This window comes from Thermobia domestica, chromosome 13 (genome assembly GCF_964235325.1).
Source record: "Thermobia domestica chromosome 13, izTheDome1.hap1.1, whole genome shotgun sequence".
Classification (NCBI taxonomy): domain Eukaryota; kingdom Metazoa; phylum Arthropoda; class Insecta; order Zygentoma; family Lepismatidae; genus Thermobia; species Thermobia domestica.
The window spans coordinates 161,335,858-161,361,134 of NC_137466.1; the positions used below are offsets into that span (position 1 = coordinate 161,335,858).

The 25,277-nt window shown below is 36.0% G+C and overlaps 1 protein-coding gene across 2 annotated transcripts in view; it reads right to left on the minus strand.

Moving 5' to 3' along the window:
* Positions 1-1,188: 1,188 nt before the first annotated feature.
* The window catches only part of Pdfr (Pigment-dispersing factor receptor), a 192,146-nt gene continuing 168,057 nt past the window's right edge, over positions 1,189-25,277 (minus strand). For both annotated transcript variants that reach the window (XM_081736763.1, XM_081736762.1), the window contains exons 10-13: positions 11,651-11,736; positions 8,434-8,617; positions 3,798-4,003; positions 1,189-1,604 (exon numbers count right to left, since the gene is read on the minus strand). In XM_081736763.1, coding sequence (XP_081592889.1) covers positions 1,592-1,604; positions 3,798-4,003; positions 8,434-8,617; positions 11,651-11,736 — 489 coding nt within the window. In that variant the 3' untranslated portion in view covers positions 1,189-1,591. The remainder of the gene's footprint in view (positions 1,605-3,797; positions 4,004-8,433; positions 8,618-11,650; positions 11,737-25,277) is intronic.

Consider the following 25,277-nt stretch of genomic DNA (forward strand, 5'->3'; position numbering starts at 1 on the left):
ATGAGCATAATGATATTTAACGGCCAACTCGTCCTAGACCGCTGCACTGATTTTGATGATTTTTGACACATGAGTAAACCCCAGCCTAACTTAAGTTTCTAGTGTATTTTCAGCAGAAAAGGCAGAAGACAATTAGCTAAACAAGGCGTCCGAAGCAAAAGATGTCCCAAAAAGTTTTGATGTGTCACTACTCATAAAATTTCCATTTATTCAGGGAGCGACATCTACCGCCAACATTCAGTCCACTCTCGTCAGCAGTGGTTCAAGGTATGTGAAGACTTCTTCTATTAACTTGATGTATGCCGTGTAGAAGTTCACATTGAACACTTGTAAACGGAAAAACTTTACAATTATTTTGCATTTCGTAATAAATTTATATATATATATATATATATATATATATATATATATATATATATATATATATATATATATATATATATATATATATATATATATTAAAACACAATACAGCACGAATTGAGCACTCCCTCTTTCGAAATGTAGGATTTTTTTTCAATAATAGTTTTCAAGCTATAACACTTTGAAATCGAATGAATACGGTACTAATTTAGGTATTAACAAGGATGCACCCATAGGGGAATCCACTGGGTCTGAACCCCCCCCCCCAAGAAAAAAAGAACCTCCTAACTCAACATACTTATGTTGAGTCAATGTCAATAAAACTAATTTTCGAGGAGGGAAATGGTTAATGTAGCATGAAAATTTGATCTTACACTTGATTTGTACTCTTTCCCTTATAAAAACAATCTAATTGTATCATTTTTTCTGGAAATATTGGTGGAAGTATTTTACAATCACTTATCGTCTTCTTGGATGCAGGGTAATAGCCATTTAATGCTAGATAGATGTAGTGTCTTCTTTGATCTTCCTCAAAGTATGGATCCCTCCTAACAAAAATTTCTGGTTGCGCGCCTGGTATTGACTATTTTCATTTAAAAAATTGGATCGAAGAGCGAAAAAAAATTCAAATCAACTGAGAAAATAGGATGCAAACTTCAGAATATTTAGAGATACAAATTCATAAGAAATAGAAGTAACAAATTTTAAGTTTTAAAATGGGAGAACGAGAAGAGAAAAACAAGATTCAACATCTATAATTCTAAATTTCAAAAATCTTTTTTATTTATTTATACAAATAATATACAAGTATACACATTTCAACTGCACAATCCAACGAATTATATATACACACATACATTCAAACGTATACATACATACACACAACACTTTGAAATCAAGTTAATATCAAAATATTCAATCTTTGGTATAAGTTAACATTCTGTACAAGTACGTCAAAAAATTATTTATTTATTTATTGTTACTCATTTAAAAGTATTTTCTTTTAAAAATTATTCATTTCATAAATTGCTCGTCGTATTTCTTCAAAGTTTGAACATTAATTTGCACGTGGTCCCGAGGGTTTATTCTGAAGAAACCATATGTGAGTTTTCTCTGTGTGCTCGCTCATGGAAGGTTCCCTTGTCGTTCATTGATCCACATTTCCTCGTGTCGGCGCCAATTCCAGAAGGAAGATTTGAGTTTCATTCTCGTGTGAATTTGCGTCATGTCAGACACGTGTTCTGGAGAAGAGAAGCAACAAAGTTTTAGTAAGAAGTTCACTTGTTTAGTATAGGTCTAAGTTATTAAAGTATAACATATTCAGTTTTTATATACATACAGAAGATACAAGAAATTAATTTTATTTTGATATAGATATAAATCAGATTTATAATCAAATATGTTCACATTATTGTTCAAAATTGAAAACCAGTATCAAGATTCTGAATAATGTGTTAATTGGTGGTCTACGTATATATTTTTCGTTTTTTTTTTTTTTTTTGCGTAACGTCACATGATTAGATATGCAACAAGACTAAGGAAGACGGTGATGATAATGAACGAAATGGTAGATTGAAGGAAGTGGCAGGAAACGGGAGAACCTCGAAAAAAAACACTCACATGGAGTTTGTTTACCTCAAAGCCTACTTGGAGCGAATTGGGATCGAACCAAGAACCCTACCCACCGGAAGCGAGCCCTCTACCTTGGTCTAGTTCCAAGAATTCCATAAGAATCATACCCTTTTGGTTCCTAATCACGGTTGCCATGATTTTTGCGAACTGATGGAGTTTTGAATTTCTTCGCTTTAAGAGAACCAGACCGCCACCATTGCATTGACTGTTGCTTCGACTCCCTAGTGGCGTACGATATCCACATTTTTATACCCTAAAATATGTGAGAAAAGATGTCATCCTTACCCTCCTCCAAGTGGCCCAAAAAATCACGTGCAGCTGTCATTATTTGCTCTTTATAAGCGTCTGTCAGCGTTTTTGGCACCCACCTCGTACACAGTTCGAGACAACCAGTTTGGCAGTCACAATTCGATGCATTGTTTTCGCAGACACTTCTGGAAAGTCTTTGGCGAGTTAATTCTTGCAAACCGGTGATTGGATCGTACTTTTTTTTTGTAAAAGCGTTCGATCAGATCGCCTGTTTGAACACTAGGCCTTCCGCTATGCTCATCGTCATGAACATTTGAATACCCTTTGAGAAACTCCCTACACCATTGCCTGATGTTCTCTTTACTCGTTACTGTTAGACCGTAAACGGCACACAATTACTGATGAATATCAGCTGCATTACGCTCTTTGGCGTTTAGGAATCGGTAACAGTTCTTATTTTACATTTGACGGGATTTTGAATTACGGCAACCATTTCACCTTACTACTACTCGCACTATACAACTCCACCGTACGATTCTATCTCTGTTGAAAGCAAAGAATACTAAGTCATGTTCCTGTACATGCTCAACTTCATCAGTGTTCCAAAACTTCGTAGAAATTATTGACCATTTTTTGATATGTGTTTCGTGAAGAGCTTATATATAGATATAAAATAGATCACCAGAAAAAATCTCTCCCTTGGGAACAACCATATGGACTCCCATGGCTATAGGTAACCGAATATAACACGGATAATAAAACCAACACGTTTATTATAGACGGGATACACGCTTGTGAAATATGTGCAGGATGCAAGTAATGTTTGAATCGGAAATCCTGATGGAAAGAGACCTTTCGGTGGATAGAGAAGACTGTAAGGGTATAATAAAGCAAGATCTTAGTGAGGCTGGAAATAAATAAAGAACCGCATTACATTAGAAGACGCAAGATAGGGAGCTAATTGGAAGGCACATGCTGTAGGATGGAAACCAGAAAATAATATAAGAAGAGAAAGATGGATAGGGAACAATAATTCTGAATAAATTAATTTTGTACAGGGCACGATTACAAATACACCTAGACGAACAACGGCTGTTCAAACAGCAATGTACATGAACTTTCGCACAAATTGCATTAGTGAGAAGGAAGAAGACAACAATGACTACTAATTGGTGCTATGAACTGAGAAAATTGATTTATTCTTTAAAGGTTAATTATTTCAAATAATGTTTACAAAATCTAAAATTATAAACATTATTTGAATTTCCCTGCGGTACACAATTCAATGCCGATTTGTTTCTTCAGCGATGAACCTTTTGACTTTTTAAACTAACGGAGCAAGTTAGATTAATATTCTGTGATATACCAATTGCGTTAAGGCGTATTTTCATGCAAGTGTTCGTTATGTTCTTTGCTTGCGATGAGACTGAATAGCCATTCGCTACACATATAAATCGCCTTCAACGGACCATTGCATGAAAATCCGCCCTTACATCGAAAAATGACACTTTGAAGTATTGGTGTTAAAATTATTTTTTAGAAAGGACACTTACTCCGTAGCTGGTGCTTGAGGATGTGATTTCTGATACACGCAACACCCAATCTTTGGCCGACATATTCTGAAACAGTTCCAACTTGAATGTGAAGTTCCAGGATTTTCCGTAATGTAAACGCTTGAGTAGGTGGAGTTTCTTCTAGGAAGATTGTTCTGTCTCAGAGACCAGTATGTAACAAAAGTTTTCCTCACTGCCGATCGTACCTAGGGAAATAAATAAGAATAGTAAAAATAAACTTTTTTTTTTAAATATCTTATTTCAAATATGAGAAATGATGATCCGAAAGTAAAGAAATCTTTCCGCTCAACGATTTCGAACAGGCTATTTAGTTGACCAGGTAGCTATCGAGAGACTAATTCCTCATTGGTTCTCGTCATTGTATTCAAAGTTTTTAAAATTTGTATTTAAGTTATTGATTTATAAAATAGCGCTTCTCAAACTTGTAATTTGGGGCTAATAGAAAATAAACTAACTAATGTAAGATCAAATAAATTAACCCTTTCACTGTGGAAGGCGACGGAAAAAAAATTCCCTAACTTGCGAATGTCGATTATAGTTGACGTGTTAAAATTTGTCTGTATCTTGGGTTTGTCGATTGTAGTCGCCAAAGGTTTTCTGTGTAATTTCTATTGTTTATCGAAAACAATAGAACACAAACAAAAATGAACGGTACAACTTTGGCGACTACTCTCGACAAAGCCAAGATACGGACAAACAAAGTTTAACACGTCGACTATCGTCGACATTCGCATGTTAAGGAAATTTGGTTCTGTCGACAAAAGTCGACTTCCTCTGTGAAAGGGTTAAGCTTATTAGCATCAAATAAGGTTTTATTCTATTCTGTAATTATGGACGGTAATTGACAAGGAATTAAAGTACTTGTTTTCTTTTAATTGGTTGTGCTTAGGAATGGAGGAAATTCTGTCATCGAGAGAAAAAAAAATTCAAGGTTTAAACAAACTTATACGTTTTGTGACGTCTACATATTTTTAAATATCCGATTCGTCCGTTCGTAGAACCGTCCGTCTGATTCGTCCTATGTAGAGTCCAAGTTCAAATAGTTCAATGAATTTAAACAAAATTTTAATCTATTAACCATTTCATATTCAATAATTAATCAAAGTAAATTATATACACATACTTTACATGTAAATAGACCCATTACCATAATGCAAAATATAAATTGAAGAAAATAAATGTATTAAGATTGCACTCGTAATAAGGGGTATCCAATAAAGAAAGTAACTTTTGAAATACCCGCTATTTCTGTTCTAGTAAGTTGGCAACACTGAACGTTACACAAATTTCATCTGTTGCCTTTGTGGTTAGTAGTCACGTAGCACCAAATAGCGCATGATCGTCATCTGTTTTTCTGAACGGGTAGGAATGGAGCGCTTCATGGCGAAACAGCGTGTTGTCCAAGGATCTTATCAATAGAGGATCTGCCCTTACAATAAAATCTTGAAGCCATATGCCACAGTTTCGCCACCCCTACTCTGCCCACTCCGCCCAATAGGATCGCAATGTTTTGAGCCAACAAACATGGCGGAAACGAAAGTAGCCAATCAGGCGACCGATGCTCGGTTGTTTTTTGCCTTCATTATTTAATAGGATGAAGATATATATGGGACAGATCCTCTATTTTATAAGATCCTTGGTGTTGTCAGTGATCGACATATTTGTCTGTCGTAAAAAGCTCCATCCCTACTCGTACAGAAAACAAATGACGATCATGCGCTATTCGGCGCACCGTGACTGCTAACCACGAAGTCAACAGATGAAAATCATGTAACGTTCAGTGTTGTCATTTTACTAGAACAAAAATGGCGGGCATTTCAAAAATTCCGTTCTTTATGGACACCCTTTAGCTTATATGTTTTCTTTATTTTGTTTTATACATGTACTCAAGTATACAGTATATTTTCCGTATTATTTTGATGAAATAACTTCAAATTTATTCAAATACTTTCTATAAATATAAATTATTTTTTAATTCATATTTAGCATAACTAGGTTTTTTGAAGGAACATGCTCCCTTCTGACTGTGGGAACTAAAAAAAAAAAAAAACTTTCAATGATTACAGTTTAAGTCTGTGGCCCAATGGTATCTAAAGGGGCAACAGTGTTCTAGACGGACCTGGCACTGCTGTTGCCTTCTAGTTACGTCTATGGTAATTATATTCCTTATATCGTAACAGAGAAAAGTCTTCGGCAGGCAATTCCATTACGTTTCCAGGTTTAACCGTACAGCTAATTATTATTCCTTCTTCTTCTCACCTTTAAACCATTTATTTAACCCTTATACGGGCAAGCGGGGCCTCCCAAGCCCAGTAGCTTCATTTTTATCTCGAATTTCTCAATAACCATAAATATTTCGATGACAAAATTCTGAATTCTTCTATCGTTAGTCGAAGTTAAAGTCATGAACATATCGAGTTGGCAAGGCTAATAGAGTTGGTAAGGCCCAGTTGCCCGTCTACGTTACAAAAATATCTTGTCCGGATAAGGGTTAAAAAGAAGTTATAAAGAAGTAATAGAAACAAAATTAACTGATGAGGTAACCTTGAATACAGGGAAATGTTTCAAATTTAATTTTGGAACATTTGTTTAAATAAGAATGTAAAGAATAATAAATAAATAAATAAATAAATAATAATAATAATAAAGAAAATGGTTGATATTACAAACTAGTGTTAATTACCCGCTTCGCTGGGTTAAAATAAGCAAAACTAGTAATATATTCCGTTAGTCAGCCACTTTTATTTTTTTTTTTTTTACTATAACTGAAACGGTCTCTGATATCGGTCCTTTTGATCATTTTAATATATCTCCCCCTTTCCCCAAGCTGCGGGGCTGAACTTGGATTTAAACGATATTGGAAGTATCACTGTTCATCTGAGCGACACCGAAAACTTTGGATTCGGCACTAATATAGGTTATTTTCGATCATTTATATATATATATATATATATATATATATATATATATATATATATATATATATATATATATATATATATATATATATATATCCCTCCCCTAGGTTGCATCGTCAAAGTGAAATGATAAAAAACATCCCAGGCCCAAAACTCATGTATGTTGAAAATTAGATCGAGATCGGTAGGGTGGTTTAAGAGTTATTAAGTCACAAATATAGTCAGTTTCATTTTTATTTATATAGATAGAGATATTTGAATGAAACTAAAAAATTGTAACAATATTTGGTCGTTATAAATGATTATGATGATGATATATTGAATTATAAAAATATAACAATGTAACAATTAAAATTATTCCACAACGATTGTGCAACAATTTTCCTAAATTAGTGCAACTTTGATCATAAATGCAGTCAGTTGTATTTGAAACGTTAGTTAAAATAAATAAAAAGCACAGACAGACGTTTAATTTATTTAATTATGTAATAACTTTGTTTTAGAAAGTATCGGTCTTCGTTCGTCCTCTGAGTTTTTGCGCTGTTTTTCAACTAACTATTGTATTTACTAAGTGCATTTGAAACTTATAAAGAACAACTTGATCTACAGTTGTCAGCAAGATCCTGTATAAGTTTAAAAATAAAATGCAGTGTCTTGTATTTTTCACTTATGTAACACAGAAGTACGCTAACAAAGATGCCTTATATATTTTGCAAATTACCAAGAATGCGTACGTAAATGGAAAATTTTGCTGCAAAATTGTCAACAACAGTGACGAAGACCAGGAAAAGCTTTTAATTTAAGAAAGTTTGCCAACCAGCAAAGTGAAGTGTTTTTTGCTTTTCTAAACGCGCTGTTTTATAAATAGCTGTATGTTACAAACTGTACATACAACAAATATAAATTGAACTAATATGTAACACATTACTTTGATTCTAGAAGTTTGAAACAACAGTTTTCATTTAATTAGAATTTTTACGTAGTTTGCTAACGAGGAAGTGAACAACTCCACTACATTAACATCATGTCAAACAGAGAAGGAAAAAAAAGAATATATGTACAATTTCTTCTTATAATGAAAATCAAGGAAATTAAAACAAAAGAAAAACACGAGAAGTATATATCGTAGCTTTCAATTACATGTTACATAACCATCTGAGATAATTAATTTTCTTTTCATTTCAACGAGGAAGCAAGAAGGAGCAACAAACTTAGCTAGAATACTTTCTTTCTTTCTTTAGCATTTCCTGTCTCTATAGATGTCGCCTCTTATCGGTCTTCACAATTCGTTCACTGTGTTCGTTAGTTTGTTAGTAAATATATGAATTTTCTACTTTTTTTTTTTTTTTTTTTTTTTTTTTTTTACAGAATTTGTCCCAAACAAAACATTAATCTCAAATATTAAGTGATAATTCTATTTACGTTTGACCATTTCTATTAGAGCTCTGAGAACTATCTTCGTTTTTCAAATAACAAGGCAAAAGCAGACTTTGTTAAATGAACTTTGGGACCATTTTTCGGGAGATACTAGTGCACATTTAAAGCGTTAATATTACAAATTGGGAGAGCGCCAAAAATAGCGGAGAAAAAACATCTTAAAGTTTTTTTTTTCACAAAACCACAAAGAAGATTATATTAATTTCTAGTAACAAATTCTAAATATTCTTTGACAGAGATACAATCCTATATACGCTTACCTCGCCGTTCATGAAACAGTAGAGAAATGCAATAAAAAACCCTTGGAAGGATGTAAAGAAGTGGGTGGTATAAGACCAAATGGCGAATTCCCAGACTGTCCTCTCGAGGGGCGCCTCTGTCATATTAATCAGGTTTGTGATGCCCAAAAGAGGCAGAAGCACAAGTGCAGCACGGACAGCTTTTCTGAAAGTAAAGAAATTATACGCATTAATAAAGCCTTATATAGTTTTCCGTACATACAAATGAACTTCGACAATTACATTCTATAACTTGCCATTGAAATTACCTTACAGGTCGAGATGATTTTAACAAAATGGCAGTCCATTACATGTAGTTTCTGTATTAATATCTGAAATAGTCCATTGGTACAAATCCTTCCACCATAGTGATTACTAACTTTGCTCAAGTAAACAAGCGTAAAGTTATTTACTTGTGTTCATTAAACGCATTCAATGAATCAATGAATTTAATATTATTACGAGTAAAATGAATAAAGTTATGTCGCGTTAATTTACGTACAGCGCCATGCGCATTTGAGTTCACCATCATGAACTTCCACCATTTGGCTAATTTCTTGTGCCTTCTTTAATCTTGAATACAATCGAAATTCAGAGTAATCTTATTCGAAAAAAGTGGAGTAATATTGAATATATGTTTCTTGAATTGGGTTAACACAGGAAGATATGCTTAGATATTCCCTAATTTCCCAATACACCCTAGTCTAGTCTCACACCCGAGACTATTGCCATTTGTTTGTCTATATTTGATAATTCCATATCGATTCGTTATAAAGTCACACATAGAAAATTTCAGATTATTTTTAACGAAAAGTTAATAAAGCATAATCTCACAGAAATTTGCTATGCTGTGTATCCATTAAATATATATATTTTAATTATTGATCTAAGATATGCTCATACATAAGAACCAGAAATGAATACTGTTGATTTATTTTTATAAATAATGGGAAAGTTAAACATGACTGCATCGAGGTATAGAATCACGCTTGCTCTCACTGTAGTTTATGATAGAAAAATGTTTGTAATGTTCCTATTTGGCCCAGTTCAGACACATTCTACATATATGTCACGTGTGGTCTAAGCTGATCAAAGAAACGTTGATAAATTTTACGTCACGAAGAAAATACATAATACAACTAAGATTATTATGCAATCCTAAATGCTCTCTGACGTCAAATATCCCAAAATATCGAAGAATATTTCGAATGCTAAGCGAGACAATACATTTTCACAATACGGGCAGTCAATGCCACTTACAATGAAGTTTTTTATAAGCTGAAAATGTTCGATACACAACATCAGATATCTCATGGAGGTTGCGCTCGAGTACAATAAAATACATCAACAGAAAAATCAAAAAATGTATCTGACAGTTTGAGAATTGTTTTTAAACACTATCGAAGTAAGATTACCGTATTTCATGGTTGATAGTGTTGTGGCAGTTCGCCTGAAAATAGAAAAATTAGTATTGCTATGCTTGCCAAGAGTCATCACGAAATCAGTGAGGCGCAGAAGGACCGAAATCAGCTTTCAGTGCATCACGGTGCCACTTCACTATGCAGAAGTATGTTGTAGGTCCGGGTATATTTACTTATTCATAAGCCGAAACCATACTGTTATACGGAGAGATTAAAGGTAAAATAGTTCTGATTGTATGGACATTAATACTATATTTGAGTTACACGCAACGCACGGATACGTATGCAACCTGCCGCTCCAAACAATCATTTGGGTTGCATAAGGAACAGGTGGAAATTGTTGACCAGACGAACAAAATAGAGAATTGTACACAGAAATACCCTCAGATGCAGCCTTCGAACTCTGTTTACACTGGAATCATTAAGTAATTACATGGGAAAGAAAATGTTAGAAAGTTAGTTAGGACCTATAACTAAAGGCCCAATTCCGGAATTAGCCTGGTGAAACTGAAGAAAAAAAACATGAACAAATCTTAGTCGGTATAGTCCCCCTCCAAATTCGAACCAAGGATCTTCCGACTGCGAAGCAATAACACTAATCACTTGCCTTTACTGGTTGAAGAGAATTTATTGATTGTTGAGAATGGTGACGGATACCTGGAATACTTTGTATTAAGATAATAAGCATTTCATCAGTTCTCTCGTTAACTTCTCTTTGTATCACAGATAGATATTCTCTGAGGGCTGCCCCTCATCCTCCATTTTTGATCAGTAAAGAGAAGTTAATCGGAATTTGAAGTTGAGGGTTAGTGAAAGTCAAAGAATAGTTAGGGATTGTGAGTGAGTGATGGGCGAAGGTCAGTTAGGAATTGGAGGTTGAGGGTGAGTGCAGAACGAATGCCAGTTAGGGATTGGAGATTGTCAGTAAATGGTGGGCGAAGGTCAGTTAGGAATTGGAGGTTAAAGGTGAGTGGAGGGCGAATACTAGCTTTAGAGTGAGTGGGGAACGAATGGCAGTTAAGAAGTGGAGGTTGTGAGTGGAGAGCGAAAGTCAGTTACTAACTGGAGGTCGAGGGTGAGTGAGGGGAATGAAGACAATTAAAAATAGGAGATTGTGAGTGATTGATGGGCGAAGGTCAGTTAGGAATTGGAAGTTGAGGGTGAGTGAAGGTCGAAGGGCAGTTAGGAATTGAAGGTTGAGGGAGAGTGGAGGGCGAAGGCCAGTTAGAAATTAGAGGTTGAGGATAAGTGGAGACCGAAGGCTGGTAAGAAATTGGAGGTTGAGAGTGAGCGGATGGTGATGAGAATTTAGGGATATGAGATTCAGTATGAATGGAGGACGAATGATAGTTGAGGAATTAGAGGTTGAGTGTGTGTGGAGACTGAAGGGTAGTTAGGAATTGGAGGCTGAGGATAAGTGGAAGGAGTGGGTCAGTTCGAAGTTGAAGGTGAGAATAGGTAGAGAGTGAGACGAGTTTCAATATGGAGGGTTAAGGTAAATGGAGAGGCGAGGGCTGATTCGGATTGGAGAAGAAATAAATCGGAGTTAAACTGCAAGGATGAGTGAAAGACAAGAACAAATAAAGGTTGGAGGGTCATAGTGAATGGAGTGTGAGAAGAAGTTTAAACTTAGGAGGGTGAGAGTAAGAAAACGTTAGGCCATAATATACATTTGTACTCCCTATAACTATTTTCATTGTTGCAAGTCAATATTAACAGTAACGACCACACGTTGAGGTGTACAGAAATAGACGAACATAAATCAAGAATACACCTACCTTATTTGTTCGATTTCGCTGGTATGACTTTGTCTTAGCTTCACTACCAACACCCGTATCACGTTCAATAAAAATACAAAGTTGAACTGTAAAGATAAAAAAGAAAAACAAGTTAATTACTGTATATTTAGGTAATTTGTTGACTATATAAATGCAACGGTATTGTTATTAGGTATTGTAATCTACACCATTGACTTATTTTTACTATATTTGTTATTTTCATACTAATTAGTTTGTATATATATTTTATTTAACAAATTCTTGACCAACTGAAAATCACAAGTTTGTCTGTGATTCTATTCTGCAAGAGAAGAGAAGGAAGAAGCATGCTAACGTGTAACGTTTACTTCCTGGCCAGTATAATATTAAAATGAATCCAAGAAGTGATTTCAACTTTACGAAATAAACTGCCAACATTCCTTTTGAATAAAAGGCATTGTCCAATACATTAGCTCTCTAGATCAAATGGGATTGGAAGCTCCCTCTTGGCTAAGCGGTTAGCGTAAACATCTTTAGCGTGGGAGATTGGGGTTCGATTGCCGGCGTGACTTCATACCCTACGTTAAGCTGTAGGTCTACATCTCATATAGCTCACTGCTGAAAGAGACTCTAATCTCAAATCAATCAAATGCAATTGGTCTCCTGTCTCAAATGAAGAACTAACCAAAATTGTGCCCCTACTTTTTTTCAATTTTTAAAAATTATTGCCATTAATTCAATTATGAACAAGTAATGGCCTCACGTAGCGTAGTCGCTAACGCTCTCGTCTTTGGTGCGAGCGATCCTGGGTTCGATTCCCGCTGGGGACTCTCTGTCGAAAATGTGTAACAGCTTTTTCAGGTCAGTCATCCTGAGTGAGTTTTTTCTTGGGTTTTACTCATTCACATTAGACAAATGCTGGGATGGTACTTAAAAAACACAGATCCCAGACCACTTCCTTCCTTTCCCCTTTGCCAGATAATGTACTGACTGAGGGACGCCATTCTTCATACGTCATGGGCTTTAGGCCGTAGATGCTGCTAATCCCCAGAGTATATAAATAAATATTAAATGAATCCATTAATTTCAGAAATACGAACCAAATCTTTCAGAGTTGTTCTAAAAAAAAATAATAAAAACTTAAAACAATTTTTAAACATTATTAACAAACTCTACGTTTTGTGAGGGAAAAGAGCAATCCCATGTTCTAAAGCAAGGATATCCAGAAAGAAAGGTCGTTACGCGAAGTGTGTCATTAATATTTTAGGAGAAAGAAGAAAATAATTAGTTGATATATTTTAAACAAGCTATTAGTTTAAAAATGACAGAAGAAGGGCATTGAAGCTTAGAACCAAAGAGTAGGTTTAAAAATAGAACTTTATATTAAGAGAGTGACAGCAGAAAAGCGGAGGGTGTATCATGAACCACAGAGGGAATGGACAACCTCATTTTAGGATCATTGATGGTAATGGGTTTTCAATTGAGAACAAATTGGTTAAAATTGTTTCCGAGAACATCGGAATTTTCTCATTTTATTTAACAGTAAACTTTACTAATTTTAAAAATGAAATGAAATCTTCAATCTAAAATCCTTTAGACTAATGAACGCAAATGATTTATAAAAGTGAAGATTATTATGAAAGAATTAGTGGAATGAAAAAAATGAGAGAAAACAGAGAAAACCCACAAACACCGATGTTTTCCGCCATAGATCACATAGCCTGGAATTGAACTAAGGACCTGGTCCTTCAGAGGTGAGTGCTATATCATTGAGCCACCTTATCCTTCTAATTTTAAACCATGGAGAGAGAAATTTAGCAAGAGCTTTAAAAAAAGAAGAAAATAATAAAACTTTGTTGGACGAAATAAAAAAAAATCGCTTTATTTCGGCATGTAGACATAGACATCTAACGAAATGTGTAAAACCACTATAACCTCTCAAGAACTTTCACGATTATAACCTTCTCATCACCTATGTTCGTTTCTAAAGGAAAAGACGCTTTGTTTCCTGGAAGGTCGAAAGATTATATTGAAAAATACGAAACATTGTGGAACTAATCCAATAATTCTCAATTATCTTCACAGACTGTTGAATCGGGGAAGCAACTTCTCTTTACAAGTGTCATTTCCACGTTAGCATCAACACGAACTCATACACCTTTCCAGAAGAAAATTCTGCTTTTGACATAATTTGTTTGAAAAGCGTAACAACAAAAAGAAAGGAAATTAAAAAGAAAGAAGAAAAACGATATTCAATCTTCCGGGACAAATCAACCAACAATACCTCTATAACCTTCAGAGGGTCGAGATAACTTATATGTTTATTTCCGGTTAGGAATCAATTTAATACTAGCATAAATTTATCAATTGTGAAGAAAACACAATTTTCATTATTTTTTTAAGCAAACCTTTATTAAAATTGTTTTGCAAAATTTTCACTAAGTTAAAATCTCTCTCTCTGTCTCTCTCTAGATAGATAGATAGATATAGATATAGATATAAGGCTTATATATAAATGAAATTGACTATGTATGAGACAACAACTCTTGAACCACCCGAGCAATCTCCATAAAATTTTCAACATAGATGAGGTTCGGTCCTGAGATGGTTTTTATCGTTTCACTTTCACGGTGCAACTTAGGAAAGGAGAAGGTATATACATCTATCTATCTATCTATCTATCTATCTATCTATCTATCTATCTATCTATCTATCTATCTATCTATCTATCTATCTATCTATCTATCTATCTATCTATCTATCTATCTATCTATCTATCTATCTATCTATCTATCTATGATCGGAAATGACCGATATTAGTATCGAATCAATAGTTTTCGGGGTCGCTGAGATGAACAGTGACACTTCCGATGCCGTTTAGATCTAAATTCAACCCCGCAACTTTGGGAGGGGAGATATATGAAAAAAATGACCGAAATTGACCGGTATTAGTATCGAATCCATAATTTTCATGGTCGCTGAGATGAATAGTGACACTACCATTGCCGTTTGAATCCAAATTCAGCCCCCATCGACACTCCTAAAGGAGGATGGTGACATGTAAATATAACTGCAAATGACCGATATTAGTATCGAATTCATAATTGCTGGGGTTCCTAAGTTGATTGGCGACAGTTTTGGTGTCCTGTATGTCGAAAACGAAACGTAATCTTTCCGTGCAAGGAACGGACATTCTGCTAGTTCTTAATATGATGATCGATAACTTCGAAATTGAAAGCTTTCCTATCATGGTATTTCACATGCTTGTGAAGTTATATCCAGATAGAATGAATTCAGTCGAACTTATTTTGATTTCGAAAATGTGAAACTCGCAATTTATTTGCTCCTAAATCGGGAAACAAATAAGTTCGACCATACCTAATATACCATAATATTTCATTTAAGCTTGTATAACCGGTTGAGTTCTCCTAGCATGCCAGTTTGAATAAGATCAGATGAGTATGGTTGATTTTTTTGTTTTAAATTTTGAAAAATATTATCTCAAGTTGAGGACTCATAACTCAGGAATCAAAAGTCTGCACACTAAAACATTTTATATGCGTACTAAACTTTGCAAACTCTATCACCATGCTGAGTTAGATCCACATCAGATGAGATCAATTAAACTCATATGATTTATAGCGTACTTGGTTTTCCAGCAAATAATAATAATAATAATAATAATAATAATAATAATAATAATAATAATAATAATAATAATAATAATAATAATAATAATAATAATAATAATAATAATAATAGAAAATAATCTGAGTTCAAAGGCTAAATATACTAATACCTGTTATAGACATCGATTTCTTTCTGTTGAGGAAACGAAACTAGATATACAAAGAAAGATTGATTTGCTTCGATTATTAATTTTTCTTTAAAATAACCATCTAGATAGCAAGAGATTCAGTTCTTCTCATGTTTATTATAAAGATAACCGAAAAAGTTCTGTCGCTTTTTCATCCACCATCTTCGAACATCGATATGTCACCTAAGACGTACCTGGAAGATCAAAAATAATCCCCATCAGTATCAACAACTTTCTGCCAACGTTCTGGAAGGCCATGGATTCCATCGTGGTAGAACTTGGTGGGCTGTGAAGCTAAGAAAGCATCAAGTGCATTTTGCACCTCTACTAGGGATTTGAACTGACGTCCTCTAAGGTGATTGTACAAGGAATGAAACAAGTGATAATCGGACGGTACAATTTCCGGGGAGTATGGTGGATGCAATAGTGTTTCCCATTCAAGGTGTATAATGGAGTCCCGGGTCATTCTAGCTACATGGAGCATAGCGTTGTTCTGTACCCCTTTGCGATTCAGAAGTACTGGCTCCAGAGTTTTGAATTTTTCGTGAACATGGCTCAACTGTTGAGAGTACACAGTTTTATTGATGCTCTGACCAGATGCACGATGCAGCGAGCAGTCCACCAAGCACACAGGAGGCCCTTCTTCTGGTGCATTGTTGGTTTCGGCTGTTTTGGAACTGGTTCATGGGATGCTATCCAATGATAATGGCGTCGTGGAGCTTTGTACAGGACCTACTTCTCATCACATGCCAACACTCTGTCCAGAAATGGCTCCTTCCTCAAACGAGACAGCAAAGAAACAAAGGCGTCTGCTCGTTTTGTTTTCTGGTCCGGAGACAAATCATGTGGGACCCATCGACTCAACTTCCCAAGTTGATGGAAGTGCTGCCGAATGATTTCTCCACTCACGCTGAATTGTAGTCCCAGTTCCTCACATCTTTTACCACTATTCGCCTCAATTGCTACCTGAAGGTCTTCATTTTGTACATGTGTTTGTCTTCCGGCACGTGGTGCATCTTTGAGTGTTTCGTTACTGTCCTTAAACTTGTTAAACCACCGCTGCAGTGCCCGCGTGGTCACGACACCCTCACCAAAGTTCTGGCGTATCTTTCGCCCCGCTGCAGCAACGCACAACAACCTCAAAATTGTGCTCCAGTATATGGACTGTGGTTGTCCGATCAGTCATAACTATGTGCACAAGAAGTCTTCATTCATCATCCGTCCTTCTTTAGGCCTAAAGATATCCCCCCGGGAAATTTAAAGGTTACCATGTGACCTCATAGCAACTTTACAATTTATATGAGTGTTGCAGGTTGTTCAAACACTGTCGGAAATATAATGGCTCAAATTAAAATCTGGAACACTGGTTTAATATATTTATTTTTTTGTGCAGATGCCATACTGGCAGCTGTTTGCTCTGGCCTTGCCACTGATACGAGGGTTAGCGCAAAAGTCATGACAACTATTTTCTTTCTTTCTTTCTTTTTTTCTTGCGAAAATGATAACGAAGCAAGAAATTCTGAAACATGCAAATGGAAGGTTTGTATTTATGTAAACGTTACATGTAGGGAATTGGATGAACATAAATAAACCCATCAGGAGATAGTACAAGCCAAATGAGTACAACTAATTATTCGTTTCATAGTGTTTTTGTTTTATTGAATTACAACATTACATGTACAATTACAATTATGTGTAAAGCCCAGGAATATACATCAATGGCATCTAGAGTCCATCAAAGTAGTCTCAGGAAGAGTCCAGTAGATGGCAGGACCATGATGCTACAAGACCAATACAAATGAGACAAAATTGAAACACCAGTCAGCGGAATGGCGTCATCGAGTCTCGCTACGCAGGTAGGAACTTCATCGCAATTCTTCCCTTGTCAAGTTAATGGTCATAACATTAGGGAATGATTTTGTGCTATTTCGTTCCACATGACCGAACTGTGAACGTGCAGTACTACTCCCGCAATTTCCTGTGACGACATATACGTTGAGTTACTTGGGGAAACGCACTGAAAGTCTGAACGATGCACTCGCTCTTCACGACAACGCAATAACTCATACGGCAACGTGTGTGCACAATCTTCTCGCGCGATGGGTATGGGAAGTACTCGAGTATCCACCATATTCGTCAGAATTATCACCTTGTGACTTCGACTTCATATCAAAATTAAAGGATCCGTTGCATGGGACAAGGTTTTGAACATGTTAAGACATTGCGACAACAGTAAGGCGTGAAATCAGAAGTTTCGTTCATGGTGAGGCCACGGGTATTTGGCGCCTTTTACATCGTTGGCAATGTGTGATGGATTTCTTGGAAGACTACGAGTACTTCGAAGGACTCTACATGCCACTGGTATGTATTTTTTGGTCTTTACACATAATTGTAGTTGTAATGATTAGCATTGTTGTAATTCGAGGTAAAATTCGTTTGAGACGTACGATTCGTTGTACTTATTTCTCTCAGGTTATATTTTGAAGGTGATATAAATGTTCATCCAACTCCCTGCATGTAATGTTTACATTCGTTAAAATAATAATAATTCCTACGACTTTTGCGGTAACTCTCGTATATGCCTAGCTTTTATTCAAAAATTAATTATCTGTAATGACTTAAAAGTTTTTCTAGTCTCTTCCGCGCGTCTTTTGTAGAAAAATATTATTATGACAACGGCGAGAATATTTCAGTCTACAGTAGGATCTACCTTTCATAACCTATGCATTACTTAAAAACATAGAGAAAATTCATAGCACAGTTTTCGTTTTAGTTGACGGCGTACTGTATACACGTAAAAATTTCAATTAATGTATTTTGCCTATTTTTGACGTACGAAGTGGCCCATTTTAATCTTTCCATGGAAATATCTCGAAAACGGTTGAACATAAATGATCCAAACCAAAACTTAAATAGAAAATGCCATGGAACACATCGAATGGTGTTATCGCGGTGTCCCACAAGGCTGCCCTTTATAGGGGCCCAGTCCCCAACTTTAAAATTTTAAATGAAACATGTTCATTTATCTCCAATCGTTTCATATTGTATTGCACGTTTTATCTGATACAGATAACATATCTTGGCGGCCATTTTGAATACAGTGACGGATATGTCAAATCTTTTGCCACAACGCTTTTTAGTTCCTAAGTATTTATCGACGAGGTATTACTCCCCCATGTTTCCATTTAAAATTTTAAGTTGGGCCCTGGGCCCCCATGAAGGACTGCCCTGTGGGGCACCGCGATAACACCATTCAATGTGCCTCACGACATCTCCTATTTGAGTTTTTGTTCGGTTCATTTATGTTCAACCGTTTTCGAGATATTTGCGCGGAAGGTTAAAATGGGCCACCCTGTATATGGTCCGAAGAAGTAGATACTAACAAAATCAGACATTTATCGTCTACAGACTACAGAAAAAAGTATGGACAGATGTACGTTAGAAATCGCCCGAAAAGATAGGAAAGGAATCACATGGATGAGAAAGGTTATGGAAGTGACAGATATTATCATGAAAATAAAGGTACTGAAGTGGCAGTGAGCTGGACATATTGCAAGAAAAAAATGATTTATGGACAAAAAAAAAAAAAAAAAAAAATGTGACTGGATGCCAAGAAACGACCTAGGAAACGTCCTCGTACGAGATAGTGTGACGAAATCAAGAAACACTGTGGAGGAACGTGGAAGAGAACTGTCCAAGATAGATGGCTGTGGAGAGAAGTTGGAAAGACCTCCATTCTACAATAGATTGAGCATTGACAACAGTTGGCTACGATATAAACCATTTTCTCAAAACCTTTTTAATTTAGCTATGAAACACTGAAATTACTGTATATATTTAAGAAAATATAATCTGTTGCATAATGTTCGTTGAATGGTGCTTATTGCATAAATACTAACTGCGCACATAATTAATATTTTCAGCTTCCATAGATTTGTCATTGAATCGCCTATTTCCATTGTATATTTGCTAATTTAACTTGTATAGCTAATTCTTAGCTTGAAAAAATGTACACGCACTTTGAAAACATGCTATATGTGCGATAGTCTTGAAGTCCCATTGGCTACAGATTCAACGAATAGTACTATCGTTCACTGACAGTAACAGATGATGTTCGTGATAGTGGATGCAATGTGATGTAATGCAATCAGCTGCGATAGATAACGATGGCACAAAGTCGGCTTTCACTCGAGCAGCTACAAGACAATGTGAAATGGTATTGGCATTTGGGGAATGTCTGCAAAGTGAAACGACAAGGAAGCAAGGGCGGATGCAGAACGGACTTCGAGGGGGGGGGGGAAGGGGCGATGAGTTGTAATACTGCTATTTAGAGCTCCGAACTCTGGGATGGGTTTTATTTATACATAAAACAACAAAGTTTGCTCTTCTGGGGGACATTCACCCCGATCGCCCCCTGGATCCGCCCCTACAAGGAAGGGAGGAACATGAAACTGAACCACCAATACGCCTAAGCATTGTTCACCCCCACGATAAGTTTGAAAGGAAAGGAACAATGATGGAAATACGTATAGGAGAAAGAGGCAGAAGAGGGCCCGATTGTTCACCTGATTTAATCCTCCTAGATTTTTATTTGTGGACGACCATCAAGAATGTAGTGTATAATAAGAAGTCACTGTTACAAGTGGAATTGCGCCATGAAATTGAAATGGTTTCTAAAGTAATCCCTGTGGCTGCTCTTGAAGATGTTACCACGAAGGTAGAGATCGTGCAAAAAGTGTCGGAAGGCTAGTGTCTTGTAGATTCAGCACTTACTCTAATTGCACCAGCGGTAAAATTGGATCTGAAAAGGTAGGGGGACGTATGACGTCAGACCGTCCCCCGTGCCTATTTTTGTCCCACTGTAATTTTTTTTGGAAGTGGAGGGACGCCATAAATATTTTCTGAAAGCGGGGAAACAGCATCCCTCCGCGTTGCCTCTCACTTTTACCCCTGATTTGCACTATGACTGTGCTGTAATTTTTCCCTTTATATTGTAATGCATACAACGACATAGTAGCTATTCTATTTTAAAATGTCTATATACAATATTTTGAACAGACCATTACCTATTTTTAGGTTCCAAGGATGTTTAGTTCTCCCAATATCTATTATTATTATTATTATTATTATTATTATTATTATTATTATTATTATTATTATTATTATTATTATTATTATTATTATTATTATTATTATTATTATTTTGAGTCACCGTCTTATTATCTCGTATTTAAAGGTTGGTCAACAGCTGTCGTTACCAACTACTTGCTCATGCTAATTAAACGCTAAGAAACTTTGAACTCCAATGAGAATCAAATGGAGAATATTATCTTATCTATATCTATATCTATATCTATATCTATATCTATATCTATATATATATATATATCTTCTTTTACTTTTAGTTGCGAATAGTTTTCATAGGCCATGAAAAGTGATGAAGGAAGTCATCGAAATTTACCACCTCCATATTTGAGTAGTAGCTATATGACTGAAAATGAACTTGACACGATCAGTTTTGATTTTATCACATATACTGTTTAAGGCTGTGACAGTTGCGTCTGTGTGTTTTTACATCGTATGCTTACCACGTCACATGCTTTTTACTTCCCATATGAGGCAGGGGTTTCATCTGAAACCCGGTACTCCAGCATTGAAACTGTCACATACTTGGATGGATAGATGTTTTGATTTTGCAATCTCTGTTTCTCACAGTAGTTTTGTTAAAGTTGTTGTTTTGAAATTTAGTAAAGAATAAACTACTTCATAAACTTTTCTTACAGACCAGAAATTTGAGTGCGCAGTTTATGACGTCTTAATTGGTGCACACCCAAATTTATGCACTACAAATGTTGATTACCCGCTTCGCTGAGCTGAAATAAAAACTTTAAATGCACAACTCCTTTATAAATCTCCCTCCTACCCCCTCCCAAGTTGCGGGGCTGAATTTGGATTTAAACGGCATGGGAAGTGCCACTGTTCATCTCAGCGACCCTGAAAACTACGGATTCGATACTAATATCGGTCATTTTCGATCATTTTTAAAACTGTCCCCTAAGTTGCACCGTCAAAGTGAAATGATAAAAACTATCCCAGGCCCCAAACCTCATTTATGTTGAAAATTTGATCGAGATCGGTCGGGTGGTTGGTTCATGAGTTATGAAGTCACAAACATAGTCGCTTTCATTTTTATTTATATAGATAGATACGGAGAGTGTCAAAAACACTAATTAGTAACACATATAATAGCATTGTGTAGATACTATCTGGTTCATTTTCTACATTTTTTGATATTATTCATTGTTTTTAAGTTGTTCACTAAAATTTAACAAAAAAAAAAAAAAAAAAAAAGTGAGGGTCAGTTTAGGAGAGAGCCTTAAGATTATTCGAATAGTTTTTATCTCACTATTACTGTTATATTAATATTAGCTATTCGAGTAATTATTCGTTATTCGAGTAATAGACCTCATTGTTGGAATGTGAATAAACAAATGCAAAAGTAAAAGAACCATATTTAATTACGTACGTACGACAGGAAGAGTCCTAACAGATTTTGAGAAGAGTGTCATAATTTCACTTCGAGGAGGAAAAAGAGCGAAAAACCGAACGAGTCTTGGACGAGATAAATTTGCTGTCACATGCGTCCTAAATACAGTGAAGGCGTCTTCTTTCCAAGGACAGAAGTCAAAGAAAATATCAGAAGCGATCGAAGAATCCGTTTAGATTCAAGAGAGGAAAAGAAACACTAACTAGCAATGCAGATTCGGCGATTGATTATTACCATATTAAGCAATTTATCCAAATGAACAGCGATATACACACAACTTATTCAGATTTTAAAATAGTATGGGGGACCGTGATGGCTCAGTGTTACAGCGTTCACCTCTGGTCTTTGGGATCCCGGGTTCGATCCCAGCTCCCACCAAGTGAACTTTGTGGTAGACAAACACCATGTGCGTGGGTTTCCTCGGGATTCTCCCGTATCCTCCCACTTTCTGACGTAAAACTCAAAGGTCTCATTTCATTTCATTTAAAATAGTATTAAAAGAAAAAAGTGTTCTGCTGGACAGATAACGCACGCTCAACTGGGTGAATGTGGGAATCTAGTCCCAACTCTGTTGTTTCTACCTTTCTAAACCTAATTTCTTTACCTCTTAATTTAAGTAGTGTGCTAATTGGTTCAATTGAGTTTATTTTGAGTTTAATGTTCCTTTCAGGAGCGAGGCTATATGACACGGGACCTACTGATTAACGTGGAATCCGAACCACATGAGTTCCCGCCGGGAATCGAACCCGGGTCTCCCACACCAAAGGCTCGTACGCTAACCGCTTATCCACGAAGGAGCTCCTTGCTTCAATTGATTTACAACGGTGTCAATACCAAAATAAGTAACTTTTGATTCGCATTAATGAGATTACGGTTGCCTTCTAAATTATAGTGATTTGATAATGATACCGGAAGTTATACATCTACCGTTTCCGGCTTTAATAGAGGATAAGAACAAAAAATGGAATATTTCAGTTTAACGTCCCACGATTATGCCTGTTAGGCTAAGAAGATGATGATTAAAGCAAGTGAATGATGATTAGAAGAATTGGTGGAATGTGAAAGTGGGAGGAAACGAGAGTACCCCGAAAAAACCCATGGACACCATGTTGTCCACTTCAAACGAACTTGGCCGAAGATCGTACCAGGGGCCTCACGCACCACAGGCAAGCGCTTTACCACTGAACCACCGTGGTCTGGGAATAAGAACGAAGACGGGACTCATTTTTAGTAAGCTGAATCCAGTAAAATATAAAGACACAATAGACTCTCGACTATCCGGCCTAGTTTTAAAAAATCTCCGTAATAAAATGAGGAAAAATGTTTTTGAACGATCAACTCGTCTCTTGACGCCTTCACAAAAACGATTTTGCCAAGGAGATGGAGTCATATATCATGGACTGCTTCAAAAAGTTTAAGTTCTGACTTTTTTATCTTATGCGTAATCAATCATGTATGCCTAATCACCTTGTGTAATCATGTATGAAGGAACAACAAAATGTTAAAATTATTTTTGTAAGAATTAGGATTAGGATTAGGAATTAGATTCCTGGGCTTTCGGCATCTGTTGCCACGTTAGTCCGTCATGTTATGAGGGATATAGTCATTGAGTGATCAATTACTGCCCGGGAAATTGGGGAGGAAGAAAGGATTGGGGAAGGAAGGAAGCGCCCTGGGACCTGTATGTTAGGTACCATCCCTGCATTTGTCTTGTGTGAATGAGAAAATCCCAGGTAAACCTCATTCAAGATGACTGGTCTGCGAAAGCTTTTACACGTTTTCGACAGAGTATCCTCACCGGGAATCGAGCCCGGGACCACTTGCACCAAAGACGAGAGTGTTAGCGACTACGGTAAGAATTAGGGTCTATGCTTTACAGTAATGTTTAGTTTAGTTTAAAATTGTATGTGTACATACTGTACAGAGTACATCATTTCATAATTCCTGTAATTAAGTTAGACATTATAAAATTGAACTTGAAATCTATTTAATATTATTATTTTAGCAGTTCCTTTTTTCTGCAAATTTTTAAAAAACGTGCAGTACATTTATAAATACTGGACTGTACGAAGAGGTAAAACAATATGAATAAGACCAAGTTTTTAATTGTATGGGTGATACCAGGAGTAAAAGTGAGGGGGAACGCGGAGGGATGTCGTACTCCCACCTCAAAAAATTCCCCCTCAGTTCCTAAAAATACACATTGGGCAAAGATAGGCAGGGGGACAGCGTGACGTCATGCCGCTACCTACTGTCCACATACTTTTTCAGATCCACTTTTATCCCTGGGTAGAACAGAAAGTGAGTAATTATAGAACTCAGAGTTGCCCTTCTGCCGCATTAGGCCAGGTAGCCGTGAGTAGCCGTATATACAAAAATTGAATAGATGTTTAAGAAATCGTAACTTTGAAATTATTAAGAGCAATATGATTTAAAAAAAGCTTGCTTAGTTTTATTTTATATTATTATTTAGTTTAAAGAAAAAAAGCTTTCTAAGAAAGAAATCAAGTATCTTCTTTCTTTCGCTCGTTTAACCACAAGTACTACTGCTAATGAACCATTTTTTTTAAAAACAGCCAGTCGTAAATAAATAAAAGTACCTTTTTTCATTTTGACCTAGCAGACAGAAGTTTATGAAAGTTAATTGGTTTTAAGGAAAATAGTCACTAAAGAACACGTGGCTATGGCTCAGATCAAGTTTAAAAAGTCTTCGCGGAAGCCCTCTTAAACGAACACAGGTATTCACCTATTCAGATTTAATGTAAACTGATTTAAGCTCTTTTGAATATATTGAATGGAAATACAATTTCTTTTCAGTATTTTCCCTAAGAAAATGACTACTTCCCAGCAGGGCCGGATCCAGGATTTTCTGAGGGGGTGCACCAAATAATTGCCAGTACATTTGAATTAAATCTGAGGTTTTTAAGTGCCTTTAGGAATCTATGGTGTGAATGAGGAATTGCCCTGGAAATGCGAAGTGTCTGCTCTCGATTAATCCTGTTCCTTAAACCTTCAGAAAGTTGACTAAACTATTGATTTTGCAAAACTCACTGCTAGCTTCTCACTTTAGATAGTGTATATTTGCAACGAAGGGGGGGGGGGGAGGCTGAACGTGCACCTTTCCACCCCCTAAATCCGGCCCTGCTTACCAGCAACATCATCCTTATCGTTAGCAGGCTAGAGCCGGAAAAGTGAGACAGTTTTATGGAATACTGTATTCAAGTAATCTCATTTTGATGTAGACGTTTTTATTGTCGATTTGGAATTTAGCACCCCTTTCAGCA